General features: G+C 46.3%; 1 protein-coding gene across 2 annotated transcripts in view; it reads left to right on the top strand.

Annotated features, from left to right (window-relative positions):
- WLS (wntless Wnt ligand secretion mediator) overlaps positions 1-19,376 on the top strand; it is a 127,410-nt gene that overhangs the window by 93,185 nt on the left and 14,849 nt on the right. Inside the window, exon 12 of one of the 2 annotated variants that reach the window (XM_012653774.1) lies at positions 6,004-6,945. The exons of the other annotated variant lie outside the window; for it this stretch is intronic. Coding sequence (XP_012509228.1) covers positions 6,004-6,113 — 110 coding nt within the window. The 3' untranslated portion in view covers positions 6,114-6,945. Of the gene's footprint in view, positions 1-6,003; positions 6,946-19,376 lie in introns of those variants that run through there. 2 annotated transcript variants of the gene reach the window in all.

The following is a 19,376-nucleotide window of genomic DNA, read 5'->3' as shown; positions in this document are numbered from 1 at the left end:
TGAGGATCAATATTTATTAATCCCATGAATATGTGCATCATATTTGTTTATATTTATAGGATACATATGATACTCGATACAAGCATAGAATGGGTAACGATCAAGTTAGGGTATTTAGGGTATCCGTCACTTCAAGCGTTTAATATTTCTCTATAACGTTTATCATTTCTCTGGAACATTTCAAATCTTCTAGTTATTTTGAAATAAACAGTACATTGTTGTTAACTGTAGTCACTGTTATTAGAGCGTACTCCTTCCATGTGACTAGACGTTTGTACCCATTAACCAACCCCTCTTCATCCCTCCCTCCCGCCCACACACCTTCCCAGCCTCTAATAGCTGTCATTCTACTCTCTACCTCCGTGAGATCGACCTTTTTAGCGCCCACACATGAGTGAGAACATTAGCAAAGATATTTTAGTCCTTTTTCCTTCAAGGAGCATTTACATTTTCTGCCCTGCTGCTGCATTTTTATCAAACTTGTTCTTTTACCTGTTGCCATAACCAGTTTGCAGATCACTCTGGATGTCTTTCCAGGCAGAAATGAATCGTGGCAGGCTGATGGGAACCCTTTTCTTGGAGAGAAAGCACCATCTCCCAGGGGCCTGGCAGCAACACCCTACACACATGAGAAACTGAGCCCAGTCAGTCACAACTCACGTGGGAATAAAAAGTTGCAGCTGCTTATGAAGTCAGACAATTCTTGATAATAGTTTTGATTTCTGTGTCCTTTTGTCTATAAAATTATTGTCAGAATGTTTTAGAAAAGAAAGTGAGAAACAGAATTCCTGACTGGGTGACTATGGCAGAGGAACCGAGACACCCTCATTGCCACCCTTCATTCCTGTTTCTGTTCACACTACGTCATCTGTCTAATGCACTTGCTCTCCTGGGAGCAACAGCAGCTACCCTGGGTTCTGTGTCTCAGTAGCTACCATGTGATGTCAGTCTGGAGGCTTGTGAGGTCTCCCACCGCTTGTATCACAGCAAAGGTATCCTTAGCTCCTGTGGACTCAGTGTTTGAGTTGAGTCACGAGGCTTTGGCAGTGCTCATCCCCTTTCACTGAGGTCATTCCCCTGGTCGTGCATTGGGTGACCTGCCCACAGCCAGTCTGGCTTCCTTTGATGTCTGTGAGCACTGACTGCATTGGTTTATCACCAGGGCCAGACCCAGACTCGACAGTGGATCTCAAAAGCCTTTCTCCATTCCTCAGGGAAGGTGTCACCAGCCTGGCACCTCCTGCTCTGCTCTTTGTTGTAAGGTATATTCTGCTTTCTGCCACTCCCTGAGCTGTTGTTCTATCAGTGGCCTGAGGTTTCCTGGCCCAGTCAATTAAAATTATTTTTTCTGAATCTAGAATCAGTCATCCCACCATGATGGAGGCATCTTAGTCACCTTCCTGGGAAGGCCTTTTGGCTTCCTAAATGCATAAGTTTGGTAGAGCTACTATAACACATACCACAGACTGGGTGGCTTAAATAAAAGAAATTTATTTTTTCACAGTTCTGGAGGCTAGAAGTTTGAGATGGAGGTATCAGCAGGGTTGGTTTCTTCTGAGGCTTCTTTTGTTGGCTTCTAAATGACTGTCTTCTGCCTGTGTCTTCACATGGTCCTCCTTCCCTCTGTGCATCTGTGTTCTAATCACCTTTTCTTTCAAAGGACAGTAGTCACGTTGGATTAGGGCCCACCACAATGACCTCATTTTTAACTCAATTACTTCTTTAAAGGCCCTGTCTCCAAATACAGCCACATTCTGAGGTACTGGGGATTTGGACCTCACCATATGAATTTTACTCAAAACTTGTTTTATTGTGTCCCCCTCCTTCTTGCAGTTGCTGCCCAGCACTGAGTGTCTGGAGTGTTTTGGAGGTAGATAGGCAATCAGTTACCCCAAGACTGGTATAAACCACCTCTGGTTGACAGGAATTGAGAGATGACTGGACCTGGGGTTTCCTGAGCGCTGTCCCACCAAAGCCACTCTGTCCCATCCCCCAGAAGGGATCCTTGAAGCCAAGCCATTCCAAGGCACACCTGTTTTCTAGCTGAGAGTTTGTCCCTAAAGGCTAAAGACCAGTGAGGAACACCAGTGCTGGTAACCTAGGCTAGACCTAGCCATGCAGAGCAGGGAGGTGCTGGACCTGTCTGTACCAGGCAAATCTTGGTGGGTGTTTTAATGAGCACTTTCTATATACCAGATATTGTGCTGGGTATTTACTTTCTCTTAAAAAGAACAAAACAAAAAAGATTGAAAAATCTACCAGCTAGTATTTTATTTTTAAACGTAACAATCATATTAACACCAAAAATACAGGGCAGACAATCTGAGAGTGAACAAAAGTTCTTTGCATGGAAATAATTTAGCTTTACATATCTGCTGTGAACTAGGGACTCCATTACAAAAAATTATTATTTGAGCTTAGCTTTGAAGGTGAATAAGAGAGAGATTGGTGTAGGCCTAGGGAAAATTCCACAAAAAAGAATGGAGTCATGAGTATTATGGAAAGAACAAAAGCTTTGAAGGTAAAAACAGATGGTTTGGAGTCCTGGCTCCTGCACACACCATGTATGACCTTGAGAAACAAATACGAACTCATGGAATGGGAGCTCTCTGCCTTCTGCACTTGGGGAATGGGGGTGTTCATTTGCCTTCGTGGTTGTCAGGATAGAATTCGATAGTCTTTATTAATATTAAAGACCTCTGGTAAAACCTCTGGTCTCTCCCAGAATCTGTGACACAACCTCAGAATGAGCACAGCAGTCGTCCTTTTTGTTGAAGTGGCCACAGATACACAAACGATTGTCATTAACGTGCTGCCAGTCTTAGGAAGCTGTGTCCAGTGTATGTGGCTTTCTTGGTCCTCAGTTGGCAGTGCAGGCAGTTATGACAAAGCAGCAGCTACACACCTGTGGACGTGACACCACACATATGCGCCCATTGCCATAGTCCTTGCAGATGAAATCGGTGCCAGAGATTGGTCTCATTCCACAAAGGTTAGGAAGAAACAAGCCTTCATCTAATGTTAACTAGCTGAGATGAATTGACATCAGAACCAGGGAGAGAGATTTACTGCAAACTTCAGAATTCTTTTCATTTTTGTTCTTAATTTCTTTTTCTCTTTTTAAATCTTTTCCCCCCACCAATAAGAAGCATATCGCATTTTCAGAAGGGCTTATTTTTTTGTCTTAGATGGGAAGAGACTTTGAGCGTGTTTGTGCACAGAGCAGCAGGAGCCAAGTGAGGGGGAAACTGACAGATGGAGCAAGACCTTGGCAGAAGTAGGAGGCGATGGGATGTGGAGACACATGGAGGGTTCTCCACTCCTGCTATGTTACTGCCATATTCCCTCATCCGTTCCCTAAGGGGGAAAAGTTGGCCTTCAAGGTACAATGAAATCACATGTGCATCATAGATTTTGCTACACAGAGTCCCATTGATCTGGGTCCTCATCCAGCACGTTTGAGAAATTAATGATGCCACAGTATCTTCACAACTTACAAGGAAATATAGGGCATTCTAAGCCCCTAACAGTACATGTGGCCAATACTCATAAATAACAGCGCTCCTAACTGTCAGAGTACTGATTCGTGTGCTATAAATTCATCAGATACAAAAGCAAAATTAGAATGCTAAACGATTCACCCAAATTATTGTATGCGTATATTTATAAGTGTAACACACTGCATGTGGACTTCATGCTTCACTGGCAATTTCGCTGGCTGTTGGAAAGTTGAGTATTTAAGAAGAGGCAGCAGAGCCTGGATCCTGGAACCTCATTTCTCTGGTTTGGATCCCACACCGCTATTCGCCATCTTAGGCCTTGGGCAAGTTATTTAGCCTCTCAGTGCCTCAGTTTCTTCATCAACAGTATGGGATGATGACAGTAGTGCCTCTTTGGGAAGACCAGTATGAGGATTAGATGCATTAATATTTGTACAGTGTTTAAACTGTGTCAGGCATGCGATAAGCACTGTACTATAGATACCCATTTAAATAAGGAAGCCAAAGCAATTTTGGCTGTTTCTTGGAGTGATTTGCAGGATCATACACATTTTCTAGGATCTGCTAATTGGAGTCACATTTTAGGTTTAAAAAAATTAGGATCTTTGGTTCAAAACCTGAGTGGACTTACTCTTTAGTGTCTATTTTCCAGAAGTCTTCAGAGAAAAGGATTCCTTGGGTAAATACTTAAGGGTGCTAAGGGTCCACTGGAGTGGGGAGGACTCGCGCAGACATGCAGATGATGAAACTGGCTTTGAAGCTTTGATGGCTCACCCAGATATCCAAATCCAGAGCTAGCTTTGACCAAGAAATGTGAGGCATATAGTGCATGTGCTTGACTGACAGGTGTGGGTGAGAAGTTGCAGCAGCAAGAATGCAAGTTATTATTGGCCTGGGAGAATGTGCTGCTTGTACAAGTAATGGTTCAGTTTGGCCCAGGGCAGCCCCAGGTAAAGCCTCTCACCAGCCTTACTTTGCACCTGTGCTCTGGCTCAAGGGCAGATGAACTGGGATGCGCTGGAAGCTGGGCTGATGCTCTTTTAGTACCTTCCTTGCCCAGACAGCCCCAAATGCCGTCAGCAGTCCTCTGCCGCAGCTACGGGCCCTACTTCTGAGACTAGGGAGTCTCTTGGATAGAGAGCTGCAGGCTGGCATTTAGTAGTAGGACTGATTTTCCTGTGCAGCCACAGAGGAATGGGTCTATAATGAAAAACCAATACTGTGTGGCACTTGTGAAGGGCACTGGCCAAGCAGCCTTCAGGGTCAGTGTGTGGGGTGACCTCCGGGGTACTAAGGCCATTAGACTCATCGATGCCAGCAGTTCTTAAACTAGTGACAAGACATTATTCCTAAGGGTAGGGCCAAGCCTTCCTTTAATTTGTGATATGGAATCTCAATGGAAAACAACGTTTATTTACCTAATTCTATGCTTTGAACTAGGCAAAATTTCAATCCCAGAAAATATGAGATCATATTATATGTGCACAATATGAAAATCACAGGCACAAGTTTAACTTTTTATTCCCCAGACCCCCATCCACAAATACAAATGTGTGTGTACAAGTGCGCCCTCACATGCAGGCAAACTGAGCGTGATTGGTTCTGTACATATTCCATTTTCCCTTTGCTAATTATCCATTCACTTAATTGTCTATGGAAGGTAGCAGACTTTAGAGGTTTAACGTAGAGAAACTTATTTTTTTTCCTGCTAATGGAGAAAAGGCCACATTATTGCATTTTAGCCAAACACCTCTGTCCACTGCTGATGAGTTCAAAACACTGGTGTGTAACAGAAGCCTCCAGGGCAGAAAGAAAATTGAGAGCATATTTCTGGTACTTTTTCCTGGAGAAGAAAGCCTCTAATTGTTCCTAGGTGTGTTAGGTTCGTTCTTTGCCCTGTGTGTTGATAGATATAGGCAGGTCTTGTTTGTCTTCACATGACATAAATTTGTAAATTACACAGCAAACGTGCAGGTGCCCACCCATCAGTCAGAGGCGTGTTCTCCTGGCCTGTCCCATGGCGTGGGCCTTGGAGTCACGTTCCTTTCTCGGCCTCGTAGCCCACTCTGTCGTGTGCCTGCTCCCCACCTGGCGCAGTTACCTTCCTTGCCTCCCAGCTCCCTCATCTGTCGTAGTGCCCACCTCAGAGGGCTCTTGCGAGGATTAAACAAGACCAGGTATAAAGCGATCAGAATAGCATCAGGCACAAAGTAAGCTCTCATTAAATTTTAATAATTGCTACAAATAATAACAGCAGTGAGCTAACTCATGTGTCATTAATGACTATTCTCTGGGAGCCAAAAATGATATTAAAAAAATTCTGCAAAGTCCCAAGTGGAAAGGTTGGGAGTAAGCCCTCGTTTCGGATGTCTCGTGCCCTGGTTTTCTCCGTGCGCTCAGGATGAGAAAGAGGGCTGGCGTCAGGGCGGTTGTTAACGAGATGAATCCCAGCTTGCTTCTCCTTCCTCCTTGAACACATCTAACACCAAAAACCCTGTTTCAGGCGATCTGGGTGTCCACAGTGGGGAAGAACTCCAGCTCACCACCACTATCACCCACGTGGACGGACCCACCGAGATCTACAAGTTGACCCGCAAGGAGGCCCAGGAGTAGGAGGCTGCAGCACCCGGCGGGGACGGTCTCTCCCCACCCCAGCCCCTCTAACTAGAGTGGGAACATGCCGGAGAGAGCCCAGTGCACAAATCAATGCCTCGTGTCTCTTAGCTGTGGTTCCTTGGACCAGCAGCGTGGACATTTGTTAGTTTGCCTTCTGACGGTAGCTTTCGGAGGAAGATTCCTGCAGCCACTAATGCATTATGTATGATAACAAAAACTCTGGTATGACACGTTTTCTGTGATCATTGTTAATTAGTGACATAGTAACATCTGTAGCAGGTGGTTAGTAAACCTCATGTGTTGGGGGTGTACTCTTTGGGGGATGGTTTGCACGGATAGGGACTGGAATATTTGACTTCTTTCCTGTTACAGATTCTAGGATAGATTTTAACATCTTCCGCAGCCCCAGTCCAAGGTAGGCTGGTGTCGTACATAGTCTTCTCACTCCTAATCCATGACCACTTTTTTTTTCCCTATTTATATCACCAGCTAGGCTACTGAGTTTATATTTAAGTTGTCAATAGCTATGTGTCCCTATTTTTTGTGGCATGATATAAAATAACTGAATTTCATGAGAAGGTCTGCTCCACCAGGGGTATTTCAGCTTTGAAGCCAAATCTGTGTCTCCAGTACTAACCAGTCTGTTGGATGTGGGTTTTAAAAAATGTTTGCTAAACTACCCAAGTAGAATTTATTGTATTAAATGGCCTTTGGGTCTGAAAAGCTTTTTTAACCTCTTGCTTAAAATGTGTTTTATTTTGATAAGATACTTCAAACAGCCTCCAAAAGTGTAGATCGAACCGTTTAAATAAACCTGTATGTATATGCATATATGTATACGCACCCCCTCCTGCTCACACCAGTGCACACGCGTGCAGATTCCTTTCCAGGTTAAGTCTAGGGGTTGGGGGAAGGGGTGGGGGAAATAGCTTTATGAAGAATTAAAGTATTTTGCCATCATATGTGTTTGGGGACAGTATCTATTGCTGGAAAAAGGGTAACATTTTTGTACTGGGTGGTTAACCTCCCAGGCTGGCAATGGCTGCTCACAGAAATCACATTCTTTAGAAGCAGACCACTCCACACCCCACGCTTCAGATTTCCCCGAATAGCCTGTTCCATTGTTTGTTGATGCTGTCATCGGAGAGACAACACGCTATAGGAGAGAGAAAGAGCAGCTTCCTGTCAGAGGTCTGTCATTTACTAGTTGTGTGACCTCGTTCGGGCCATCTGACCTGGCCGTTTCCTCACCCACAAACTGGCATCATAAACTTTAACTGCTTCACGGGGTCATAGGCAAAATTAAATCAGTTCTTATATATGGTAAAATGCTTTGTGAACTATAAGCCATACAAGTATGTTTTTCTTGGAGTCTAAGACCAATTTCACGAGTGTCTTGTTTTTCAAACACTGATGCCTGAAGGTCTGGGGCACAGTCCATTTAACTCACCACTCGGCACCCCTAGCCTTTCTCTTCCTGCTGTTGGCCAAACCACGGTAAGCAGTGATGGTAGGAAATACTTCGGCTTTGACTGTTCTCTCCTAGGCCTTTTCCTAACCTGGCAAACACTGGATGGCGTATGATCCTGGGCACTAAACAAACACTCACTGGGCCACCACTGTGTTGCCAGGAGTCAAATGTAGCCCGAGGAACTCAACGCACTGCAAGTGAGCTCCTGTCCCAGAAGACGGAGGGACAGTCTATCTTCTGGGATGGGGAAAGGGCCTAAGATAGGCCTTAATGAAGAAGTAGGATTTTACTAAGGCCAAAGGGCAAAAGGATCAGTGGTACAAAGAGCACAGAAGCAGCGAAGCATGGAGAATGTTCGGGTAAGGATGGTCATCAGGCCTGGTTGACACATAGGAGTGGAAATAGCAGATGATGAGCTCGTGCACTTATGAGCCAGAAATAGAAGGTTTTCAGTGCCATGGCGAGAGTTGCAAGACTTGGCCTTGGGTTTTAGGCAGAGAAGTGACATGATCAGGATTACTACTGGAACCGGAGAGGCAGGACAAGCCCAGACGAGAGAGCACAAAGACCAGAAAACCAGGGAAATAGTAGAGGAGGTAGACAAGGGGGATTATTTTGGAGGTAAAACACACAAGGTGTGCATGTTCTGAGTGTGGGCTTCATGGAAAGCAAGAGCAGAGTCAAATTTCAAGCCCCTGCTGGGGAAGGGAATGGTGAGGCCCCTGAAAGAGATTCCTGGATGCCAATTATCAGTGGGTCCATTACTCAGAGGTCTAGCAGTAGCAGAAGCCAACTCTAGCAGGCTTAGCCAAAAGAAGGACTGGAACATTTCTGGAGTAGTTCATGAATCCGTGGAGGAGTCGAGTTCACCAGAACGAGTGGGACGAGGGTAGCTCTAAGGGACCCCAGCACCGGGAACTCATGGACCTTTTCCCTAGACTGGTACCATTTACAGCTAAGTCTTCGTTCAAGTCTTTGCCTCTCCTGCTTCAAAACTAGGAGAGAGTACCTGGGTAGCTCAGCCTCAGACAGGTGCTGTCCCTGTGCCAGTCATCTGTGATCAGGAGTCAGGTCAAATGGCTGCAAAGGGCTCACCCTGTGGATTGGGGTCCATTTCCAAAGAACAGAGAATCCATGTTGAGCTAGGCAAACAACCAGAAGGGATCTAGCACAGTGGGCAAGATGATGAGTTTGCATTTGCCTGGGCTGGGTTTTAAAAGCCATTTCCAGCCAGGCATGGTGGCTCACTCCAGTAGTCCTAGCACTACGGGAGGCTGGGGCGCGAGGATTGCTTGAGCTCAGGAGTTTGAGACCAGCCTGAGCAAGTTTTGAACTTGTTTTTTCTCAAAAAAAAAAAGAAAGAAAGAAAGAAAAAAGCCCAGCTAGGTGTTGTGGCACGGCCTGTAGTCCCAGCTACCTGGGAGGCTCAGTCAGGAGAATTGCTTGAGCCCAGGGGTTGGAGGTTGCAGTGAGCTGCAATGCTGCCACTGCACTCTACCCAGGGCAACAGAGTGAGACTCTTTTCTCAACAAAAACAAACAAGGCAACTGAGCAGCCGTCCTCACAACCCCCCACTCCTTAAAAAATAAAAAAAATAAATAGGAAAAAAAGCCATTTCCTAGAGGAAATGACAAGCTAACTATTAGACACAAGGGGTCCAGCAGACCACTTGGCAGCAGGTCTGGCAGCCGTTGTCATTGAGAAGAAGTAGAGTTGGGCAGAGCATCAAAGCACCAAGAAAATGTCTGGCAAGAGTGTGAGCCAGGCCTGGCCACAGTCACCGGGAAAGGAGAAGAAAATGAAGCAGATAATCAGAGAAATGCGAGGTCTCAAAGAAGCCAAAAACAAAACAGATTCATGGAAGAAGAGAAAGAAGAGAAAACAGTGTTAGATGTCCTGAGAGGCACAGCAGCCCTTAAGGATTGGGTAAGCCTATTGGATTTGGGGGTTTGCATGTGCGTGACCTTCTCAAGTGGCAAGGGCAAAAGGTGGACAGCAGAGGAGCAGCCTATGGGCGGTCGTGCTGGGAAGAAAGGGGGAGGATGGCAGCTCCAAGGGGAACCAGAGTGGAGGGAAGGTTTGTGTACTTGAGTCTGCAGAAAGCTGAACTGAGTCTGTGAACCCGAGGGGTGAGATCCAGCATGAAGGAAAGACATGATGAGCTAACAAAAGCCACAAGGGAAGTCAGAGATTTGGGGTCAGGAGCACAAGTTGATGAGCTAACATTGAAGGAGTTCCCGAAGGGGGACGCTTTCACCTTGAGACAGGAGGGAAACAACAGATGGACAGCCAAGGAGAACTTGAGGTCAGAATGCGAAGGTTGCAGCATGTCCTCCGGGTGTCCTGTCTTCTCCACCCACCTGGAACGGGTGTTGGAGTCCGCGGAAGACGTCCTCCGTCTCAACAATGCAGGTTGAGCACAACCCGTTTCAATCGGTGGAAAGGGACGTGGAAGCTCTTCGAGAGGTGAGAAAAAGCTTTTGTTAAGGACCTTCGATCTAGAGGGAAAAAGTATTGGCCATGAATACCAGTTTTGTACATCATCATAAAATTTTTTCATGTAGCTTTAAAGAATAATACAGGAAAGAAGTATAAAAATTTCCAATTGCCTGTTTTAAAAAAATAAAATTCACCAACTTATGAAATAAGTGGTTCCATGTGTGATCACCCCAGGTAGTTTTAATCATTTCTCAGAACTGAGATAAAGCAGCCTAACAATTCTGATGCCTGAGTTCAGCCCATGATCTCAGAGCTGGTGGAGCCCTTGGTTCCGGGCAGGTACTTTGGAGAAGCTCAAGGGAAACGTCAGGGGGTTAGAGGACCTCACCGGTGTTAGCATGGTGGTGGCCTCGCCATGGTCTTAGGTCTCATCCTCGTCTTGGCAGTTCTAGAAACTGTTTTATCGACTCTTTCAAATTGGATTAGGCTCTCAGAGGCTCGCTGGTAACACTGGAGAATCTATAAACAAGGATTCCTGTGTAATCTTTTACAGCAAAGAATACACAGATCTTGTGGCTCCTCCACCATCCTAGACTTTCTTCCTAGGAAAACAGTTCCTGGGAAGAAAGGAAATAGAAGGTTTTTTGGTGGACAAGGAATAAATGTACAGAGCAGTTGGCGCCCCTGAAAGAGATAATGTCCTAACCTGTGCCTCCAAGGAAAATATACACAGCTCCCCAAAAAGTGCCTAGCACAGAGTGGGAATTCGATCAGGGAGGGCTGGCGAGTGAGAGGGTGGACACGTTGCCAGTCCCAGTCTCTCTCTGACTGCTGCGTAAGCCTGAATTCTTGGGGACCGCCTTTTCTTGATTCAAGCCGACTTCGCTCCTTTTGCTGACGGTCGGTCGGCATCAGAGCATTGGTGCAATTGGCTAGGCTCAGCTTGCCGGTGCATTCTGACCTTCATGAGGCTTCACCTGTGTCTCCTGTATGTCACGCTCCTCGTCCTGTTGTGCTGCGGGGTCCATTCTGACTTCTGCAAGCTTGCTCTTGCCGTCACGTTTTGATACATGATTGATTTCATTTTATAGGGGTAACTCGGTTTCTGAGACTACATCAGTGGCCCATTTTCTGCTGACATCAGAGGGGTCTTCCTGGCACATTTTGAACCATTTAGTGTGAGGAGCTTCCCATGTCCCGTGACCTGCACTGATCTCTTGGGGTTAAGAACACCCTTCAGTGCTGAGACCAGCCCTTCCTTTGTGACATTTACCCATTTGTACTGACGGAACCCCTTCTTGCAAGTCCTGTCTCACTCAAGTCTTGCCTTCGCTGGGCTCAATGTCTCAGTTCCTGAGCCCCTACTGTAGACACAGTTTCTAGAAATTCTCCCCTTACTGCTTACCTGTTAACTGCATCCTAGTTTCTCGTTGTTCCAAAATGCAATATTCACACTGCAGTACCGCTCCAGCTGGCATAGATGAGTGTGAAAACATCACGTCCTGTACTAGGGCTCTATGTCCTAAGAAAATGGCACAGGATTTTTTTTTTAAATGACCACGTCTTACTTTTTTGCTTCTCTTGACCATATAACCACTAAAACATTTAGAGTTTTAAAAATTAATATTATCAATAGCTTCCTCTGTATTCAGCAATATTTCTTAACTTAATTGTAGGACTTTACATATCCCTGATATATTTCACTTTTCTCACACAAAAATCCAATAGGTAAAGGACATCTTTAGCTTTTAAAATAAACACAATTTGAAATATCAGTAAAGTAGTTAAGTCTTTTCCGAGTACACAATGGACTGGTTCCAATTGCTGGAAAGTTTACAAATATATATTCACCAGAAAAGCCTCTCTTGGCCGGGGCCTCTCTCCTTTGCCCAGATCTCTCCCTCCACACACACAGCCCCCATGCACACGCATGCACACACACCATGCACACACATGCACACACAGATACATACAACATACACACATGTACACACATGAAAAAAGTTTAACAGCGGTGATGGGTGTGTAACTTTACAATTGACTTATTTTCCCTCAATACCACCTCCTCAGTCACAAAGTGGAGGTCATACTTCACGAGTAAAGAAATGAGGCTCAGAGAGGTGAAGGTCATATATTGAAGCGCCAGAGTTGGAACTGAAAGGCGAGTTGTAATCTCTGAACTTCGCTGTCTTTTCAGTAGCATATTTGCAGCAGAAGAGTCAAGAATTTTGTTGTGAGCTGCGACTCTCACTCAAGCCAAATGACCTTATTGGGAGATGTTTTTCCGGCCTAAAACAGAACAAAACCGCCTGCTCTTCCCCTCCATGAATGGCAAATGTCTGCCCTCTTCTGGCCAAATTTAGAACGACAGCTATAACTAGGCAAATTGTCAGGACAAAAGTCAGACCTTGGAATTTGGGGGGGTTGTAATCACTCCATGATAATTATTGCTTTTTAGTGAGTTCTGGTCCTGGCTCTACCTCTGACTCTCGCTCTGGGGCCCTCAGAGCAGCTTCGCCTTCCTCCTTGAACTAGGTGATTCTGAAGTCCTCAGCGGCCCAATTCTGAAGAATCAAAGGCAGCCACCCTACGGCAGTACTGGGAGCCTGATGGAGCCCTGCCGTGGGCGATGTGCCGGCACCACAGGCTAGGGGGCGGTAGCGTAAATGGATCCCGTGAATTTACTGATTCTGCAGCTCCACAGCCCCTTCTCGTGGCTCATAGCCTTGCCTCTTCTGCGCCTCCGAGCTCCCCCAGGTGGCTTCTGTATCCAGAAACTCTTCCTATCGGGATGAATCAAGTTTGGGCCGGTCTCTCCCCGCGAAGCAGGACCTCTCCTCACTGAGGGATGCTCAGAGACTGAAAGGGAGCTACACACAGGAGCGGCCAAGACATGAGTTCCTTCCGCTCGCCGTGCTTGGCCGACTTTCGTCACCTGCTGCCCTCACAGGCAACCCACAAGGCACTGGATCCAGCCTCTTCCAAACGGAGAACGACGTTGTGACGATTCTGCCTTTGTTTGTGGGAAGCTTGACAAAGCAGGCTGTTCCTGGGGAGTGGGCAGGATTTCTAAAATAGCATGCGTGCCTCTTAGCTTGGATCCCTCCTAAAAGCAGACTCGGAGACAAGGATTTAGGTGCAAGCGGTTTGCTTGCAAGGTGATCCCGGAAGCACTGCGAGAGAACGGACGAGTAAGGCCGGGAAGGGGAAGCAAAGGAGGGCCACCACCTTGGAGGAGCTGCCGCAGGGGAAGCTGGGACACTTTGCTTCATAGACGGAGGGTCACCCCTGGGCTCCTAGCCACTTGGAGCTAGGGCCAGCTCAGGGAATACGGGTGGGCATGGATGGCCTCTGCTCCATTGTTTTTTTTTTTGTTTTGAGACAGAGTGTCACTCTTTTGCCCGGGCTAGAGTACCGTGGCGTCAGCCTAGCTCACAGCAACCTCAAACTCCTGGGCTCAAGCGATCCTCCTGCCTCAGCCTCCCGAGTAGCTGGGACTACAGGCATGCGCCACCATGCCTGGCTAATTTTTTCTATATATTTTTAGTTGTCCAATTAATTTCTTTCTAATTTTTAGTAGAGATGGGGTCTCGTTCTTTGCTCAGGCGGCTGGTCTCGAACTCCTGAGCTCAAACAATCCGCCCGCCTCTGCCTCCCAGAGAGCTAGGATTACAGACGTGAGCCACCGCGCCCGGCCCTGCTCCATTGTTTTTATCTGATCTCAAGGGCAAAGCAGTCTTAAGGCAAAAACTTTGCAAAAATACATTAAAGAGTAAAGAAAAAAATGCAAACTTTTCATAATCGTACCACCCAGAGATAAATACTGTTAAATTGTTGGAGTATGTTCTTACCCCAGTTTTTCTATGCATATATGCATGTATATATATAAAAAATAAAGATTGTATTATACATAGAAAATAAATTTCTGGACAGTGTTGTGTAGCCTGCCCTTTTCACGATATTCTATAACTAGAAAATCTTTCCATGTCATTAGTTGTCTTCTAGAACATGATTTTAATGACTTTATTATTGTAGTCTCTAATAAATTTCTGGACAGTGTTGTGTAGCCTGCCCTTTTCACAATATTCTATAACTAGAAAATCTTTCCATGTCATTAGTTGTCTTCTAGAACATGATTTTAATGACTTTATTATTGTAGTCTCTAATCAGGATGTGTCATAATTTGTTTATTACTAATCTTCTACTGTGATTCATTTAAATGGTTTGCAGTTTGGCTATTACAACATATGTCGAAATGAACATCCTTGGATATAAAATCCTTTTTTGCACATCTCTGATTTTTGCCTTAGTGTCAATTCCTAAGAGTAGAGTTATGGGGTAAAAGATCAATTATTCATTTGTTAAGTGTATGTTGAGTGCCCCACTGTGGCCCAGGTGCTAAGTACTTGAGACAGAGCAGTAAACAATGTCCCCATCATCACGGGGTATATTGACCTGGTAGTGGCAAGTGGGGAGAAGGCAATAGGGGATAAACAAATGCCGTGACAGTGATAAAGGCCATGGAAAAAGCAGTGTGTGCCAGCAATGTGCCAACAGCAGAATGAGAGAGCCTGTGGCCCCACATCCTTGCTGACACCATGCAGTTCTGAAATTTGCAACTTCAAGGGCAAGAAAAGTTGAATTTTGCATTTACTTCATTACTAGTAATATTGAACATGTTCCATATTCCCATGAGTTTATATTTCTAGGTTATCAGTTCAGATTCTTTATCTATTTCTTTCTGATGTTATGATTTGGGACATCCATTCTTTGTCTGTTATGTGTATAGCTAAACTGTTCCCAATTTGTCGCTTGCTTTTGATTTTGATGTTTACTGAGATACAGAGCTTTTTAATTTTTATGTAAGCAGCTTGAAAATCTTTTATAGTTTCTATCTTTGCTTTAATGCTTAAGGAAATCTTCCTTAAGATTATATAGAATAGGTTGCCCATATTTTTCCTAGTTTTTAAAAATTCTTTTTGTTTTTTAGTTTTAACTCATCAATTCATATGGAATTTGTTTTCCCGTAGGAATCTCAATTAAATATTTTTCCCAGATAGTTATCCCCACATGATTTTCTGAATAATAACTAGGAAGGACAGGATTTTAAGCAAGCTGGGGAGTAGGTGACCCTGGAGCAGCGGGAGGCTGAGGCGTGGAAACATTCCTGCCACCAGTGGTGCGGGGAGGTGCCCGCAGAAGTACAGCACGCGGACTCTGCTCCCCAGGGGCTCCCTGGGAATTCACCTCCAACTCGACAGCGTGAGTGCCAAGGAAATACACCATCTGGGAAGATGGATTTGCACTGCGGCCCAGAGGAAACCTGAGCACCACAACAGGGGTTGAGCGAGCTGAGGAAGAAGTGGGCAACGGTGGCCACCTTGCCACTGTCCTGGACCTCCCAGGGAGCTGTCCTTGGAAGCATTCTGCTCCGCTGTGCTAGAGTGCAGGGGAAAGGCATCCGGCCAGAAGCTGATGGCTGCGTTGTCATCGGATGACAAACAGGGACCACGTGAACTGGCTCTGTCAGCAAAAGAGAAAGCCGTGATGACTTGGAATGGGGGACAGAGCAGAAGGTCGTGGCTAGGGCTCCAGCACTGCAACTAATTGCTGTGTGTCTTGGCCAAGTTGTAGTACCTCACCAGGTGTAGTTTTACCAAATCGCAGATTCTCTTCATCATACCACACGTAGCAGCACTGTGGAAGGATGCCCACTCTAGACTTCACGGTTTGCAGAACAAGCAGCAGTTGTGCAGAGAAAATTTGAAAGTGTGCACAATACACTAGCTGGCTGCAGAGGAGTGAGTGTGGGGGGTGGGGGAGGAAAACAGATAATTAGAGAAAGAAAGAGGGTGGGAGGAAGTGAAAGAAGGAAGGGAGGGAAGAAATTGGAAAATAAGTTGAGAAGAATTCAAACCTAGATTTGTTGTGAGTTGAAATTTCTGCCAATCATTCTAACCTGCACACAGTGAGTGGGAGGCGTAGGAGCCAGTCATACAGGTGCACGGCAACCTTTTATCTCTCTAGCTGGCTCAAGAGGGACAGACTGTTAGCCTTCAAAATTAACGTTGAAAACCATCCTTGCACAGAATTAGTCACGGCTATTTGCTGCCCTCTGCTGGCCAAAATAAATAATGGCTGCATTGCAAAAGAGTTTTATCTGATTGAAAGAGTGATATTATTCTTCTGCCCAAGAAATATTTATAGAGCGCCTATTAAGTACCAGGAACTGTTCTAACACAGACCAGTAACCAAAATAGACAAATACTCCTGTCTTCGTGAGACTTAATTCAATAACAGCAACACTCATAATATCTAACACGTATAGAGTTCTTGCTATTTATTTGCCAGGTAGTATTTTAATGACTTCATATTTATCAACTCATTTAATCCTCACATCAATCCTATGAGGTAGATACTATTATTTTCCTCATTTTACAGATGAGGAAACTGGGGCACAGAGAGGTTGAATGATTCCCCTAACGTCACACAGCTAGGAAGTAAGTGAGCCTGATTTAACTCAGTTTGGCTCAGGAGCCTATTCTTAACCACTCCATACACTGCATTTCACTGGCAAGTTCTGGTAGATGCATCACTCTTCCTGCCCCAAATATTGCATTATACACAGCGTCGTTATTAGATGGAAAGGCAAAAATCGCTGCTCTTCTGGCTCAACCACTCATTGATCTCAGCCACCATGTGGCCGTGAGCCAGTCCCTTACGCCACGAGGTTGTCAGAGAATTAATATGTGAGAAGTGTGTACTTACAACTGGGGCCCTGCCAACTGTTATCCCTGTCCACCTCCCTCCCTGACACTTTGTCCCGGGGGCAGGAGGTCAAGGAAGCCTAGAAGGGACTGAATCTCTGAGCTGCTGCCCCAGGTCCCTGTCTTGAGGGTCCCTGTGGTCCCAGCTTCTGCAGCTCAGCATTAATGGGCAGGGGCAACCTGGAGGTTAATGACGAAGCCCAAGAAACTTCCCTGTTGGCAAAGGGACAGCACCAGGGAGAGCTGGCAGCCACCGTCCAGGGGGTGGAGAACCCCAGTCTCCAGGGCAGGACGTATTAAAATGCCAGAGACTGCTGCTGGGAGGGAAAGGGGGGAAAGAGTAGCAGAATACAGGAGGAGTGGGGGAGTCCTTGGGATTGTTTAGAAATCCTTGATTCCTATTTGTTAATTTTTAAAAACTCAGGTAGGCCCAACCTCATGCAAAAATATTAACTTTATAAGGAAAGAAGAGCATGTTTGTAAATTTTGTTTTTAAGAAATGCCTTCAGAAATGTGTTGATGTTTTCAAAAGGAAAATTTTTAAAGTATTCCATTATGATATGATAGCCCAGAATCTTCTCTTGTAACCAACATCCACATATCAGTAGTGACAGCTACCCTTTATGAAGCACCAATTGTGTGCCAGCACCTCCCAGCAGTTCCATGATACAGGTACTTCCATTCACCCCACTTACAGACCAGCACACTGAAGCTCAGAGAGGTTAAGTCACTTGCCCTGGGTCACACAGCCGGCACTCAGGGCTGTGCCTGACTCCACCACCCATACTGTGTCCCAAAGTGAGGGAAACGTAAACTGAGTGACTCGCTCCAGGCCCGGGGGACTGCCTGGTGAAGAATGGCAGAGCCATAAGTGTCATTCCCAGGAGCAGGGGCAATTTATCCCTGGGTTTTGTCTGACCACACAGCAAGGGTTCCAGCTGTAGCATGTTTAAATCACATGTTGCTGTGATTGGAAGCAGCAGATCTTCTGCGTGTCTCTGAGGGAGGGATGGTTAGGCCAGCTGTCACGTGATCCAGATTTGCCAGCTTGGAGCAGCCGTTACGCCAGGGAGCCCCGGAAAAGACCTCTTGAGAAGCAGTTAGTGAGTTGAAACCTGAGGTGCCAGCCTGTCCCATGCTCTAGGGGAGAAGCCCTCAGCAGCCTTTGACTGGGTGGTGTGGGGACAGGAGTACCCCAAACACTCATGACAAAGGACTGAGGCCCAGGGGAAAAGGCCTGCCAGAGGCCACACGGTCACCGCAGACCAGAGCTGGGACCGGATCCCAGGCCTTCCAAGTGCACCTTTAGCGCTACCTGAAGTCCGCCACTGTGCCCCACCTTTTGTGACTGCCCCCGAGCAAACCAGGTGTCCCCTCCAGCCTGCACCTGCCCCCTCAGGGCTGCTTCACTCCTGAAGTGGCACCCCCAACTCAGGGACAGTACGGAGATTCCCTCGACGGAGCTTCTGTGTTCTTGCTTACCCTGTTCCAGGAGCGAGCGAGCCCATAGCGTGATAATCTGCAGTTTTGCTGAGGCACAAATTTGAATCATGCGCACTTGTGGGCTGGGGTTCTGGGCAAGGCTCTCCGCCATGGGGGGCCGGCTAGGAGAATGGGGGGCAGGCACCGCTCCACCATCTGGCTGGTTTGGTCTGCACCAGTCGCTTAGGTCTCAGAAGTCACATTCAGCATGAAAGGGATTAAAGTGAGGAACGGCTCTGTGCCTGTTTCTTCATCTGTAAAAATGAAGATTACACAACCTATTTCAGCATGGTTGTAAGAAACACATGAGTTGGGACAGTGTTGGCATGGAATAAACTAGAAGAAGTTAGCTATCGTCATCTTCGTCATCATCATAGATAGATATACAGTCCCTGATGTTCTCAGACTTCCCAAATGACGAGTAAGGAATGTTTATACTGGCTCCTGAATGTCCCCAAACCACACGTTGCAGCTGGAATCCAGTGCTTCCTGTGCAAATCCCCCCCACGTCACAAGCTAACCACCAGCTGACATTATAATGAAGACTTATCTCACATACAGTGGCCAGGTTCCACTGAGATTCAGTGATTTTATTACCCCATGAACATTGCCATAGACTCAGTCATAAACAGAGACCAGCCCAGCGACATGAAGGAGCAGTTTCCGGGTCCCCTCTGTCCTTCCAGCCTTCCCACCCTCGCCGCACCCCAAGCTGAGACCTTGACCCCGATCCCCGGCCCAGCAGTGGGAGTGATTCGAATCTGCGCCTCAGTACAACTGCAGCCGTCACCCGTGGGCACACTCCATCCGCAGTAACAGACACCAAGAACGCCGACTGCCACTGCCGGCAGGTCCCCCGCAGGCTTTTCCAAGCTGCGTTTCCCAGGGTGCTCCTTGCGTTGAGTGCTCACAGTTGTTGGGTCATTGTTGGGCCATTGAGTAAGTCTGAGAGCTTTGGACTTTCAAGCATGTTTCTTTTTGAGGACGCCTGTCTTTAACATGCCAGCTTTCTGAATGTGCAAGGCGGGACAGGGTGTGCCCTTTTTGCAAACATATTGGATCATTCTGCTCCCTTGTTCTCACAGGACAGCCCGTGGGACT

The sequence above is a fragment of the Propithecus coquereli genome, unplaced genomic scaffold (assembly GCF_000956105.1).
Source record: "Propithecus coquereli isolate 6110/MARCELLA unplaced genomic scaffold, Pcoq_1.0 Scaffold427, whole genome shotgun sequence".
NCBI lineage: Eukaryota > Metazoa > Chordata > Mammalia > Primates > Indriidae > Propithecus > Propithecus coquereli.
This window is presented reverse-complemented; position numbering and strand designations above follow the sequence as displayed.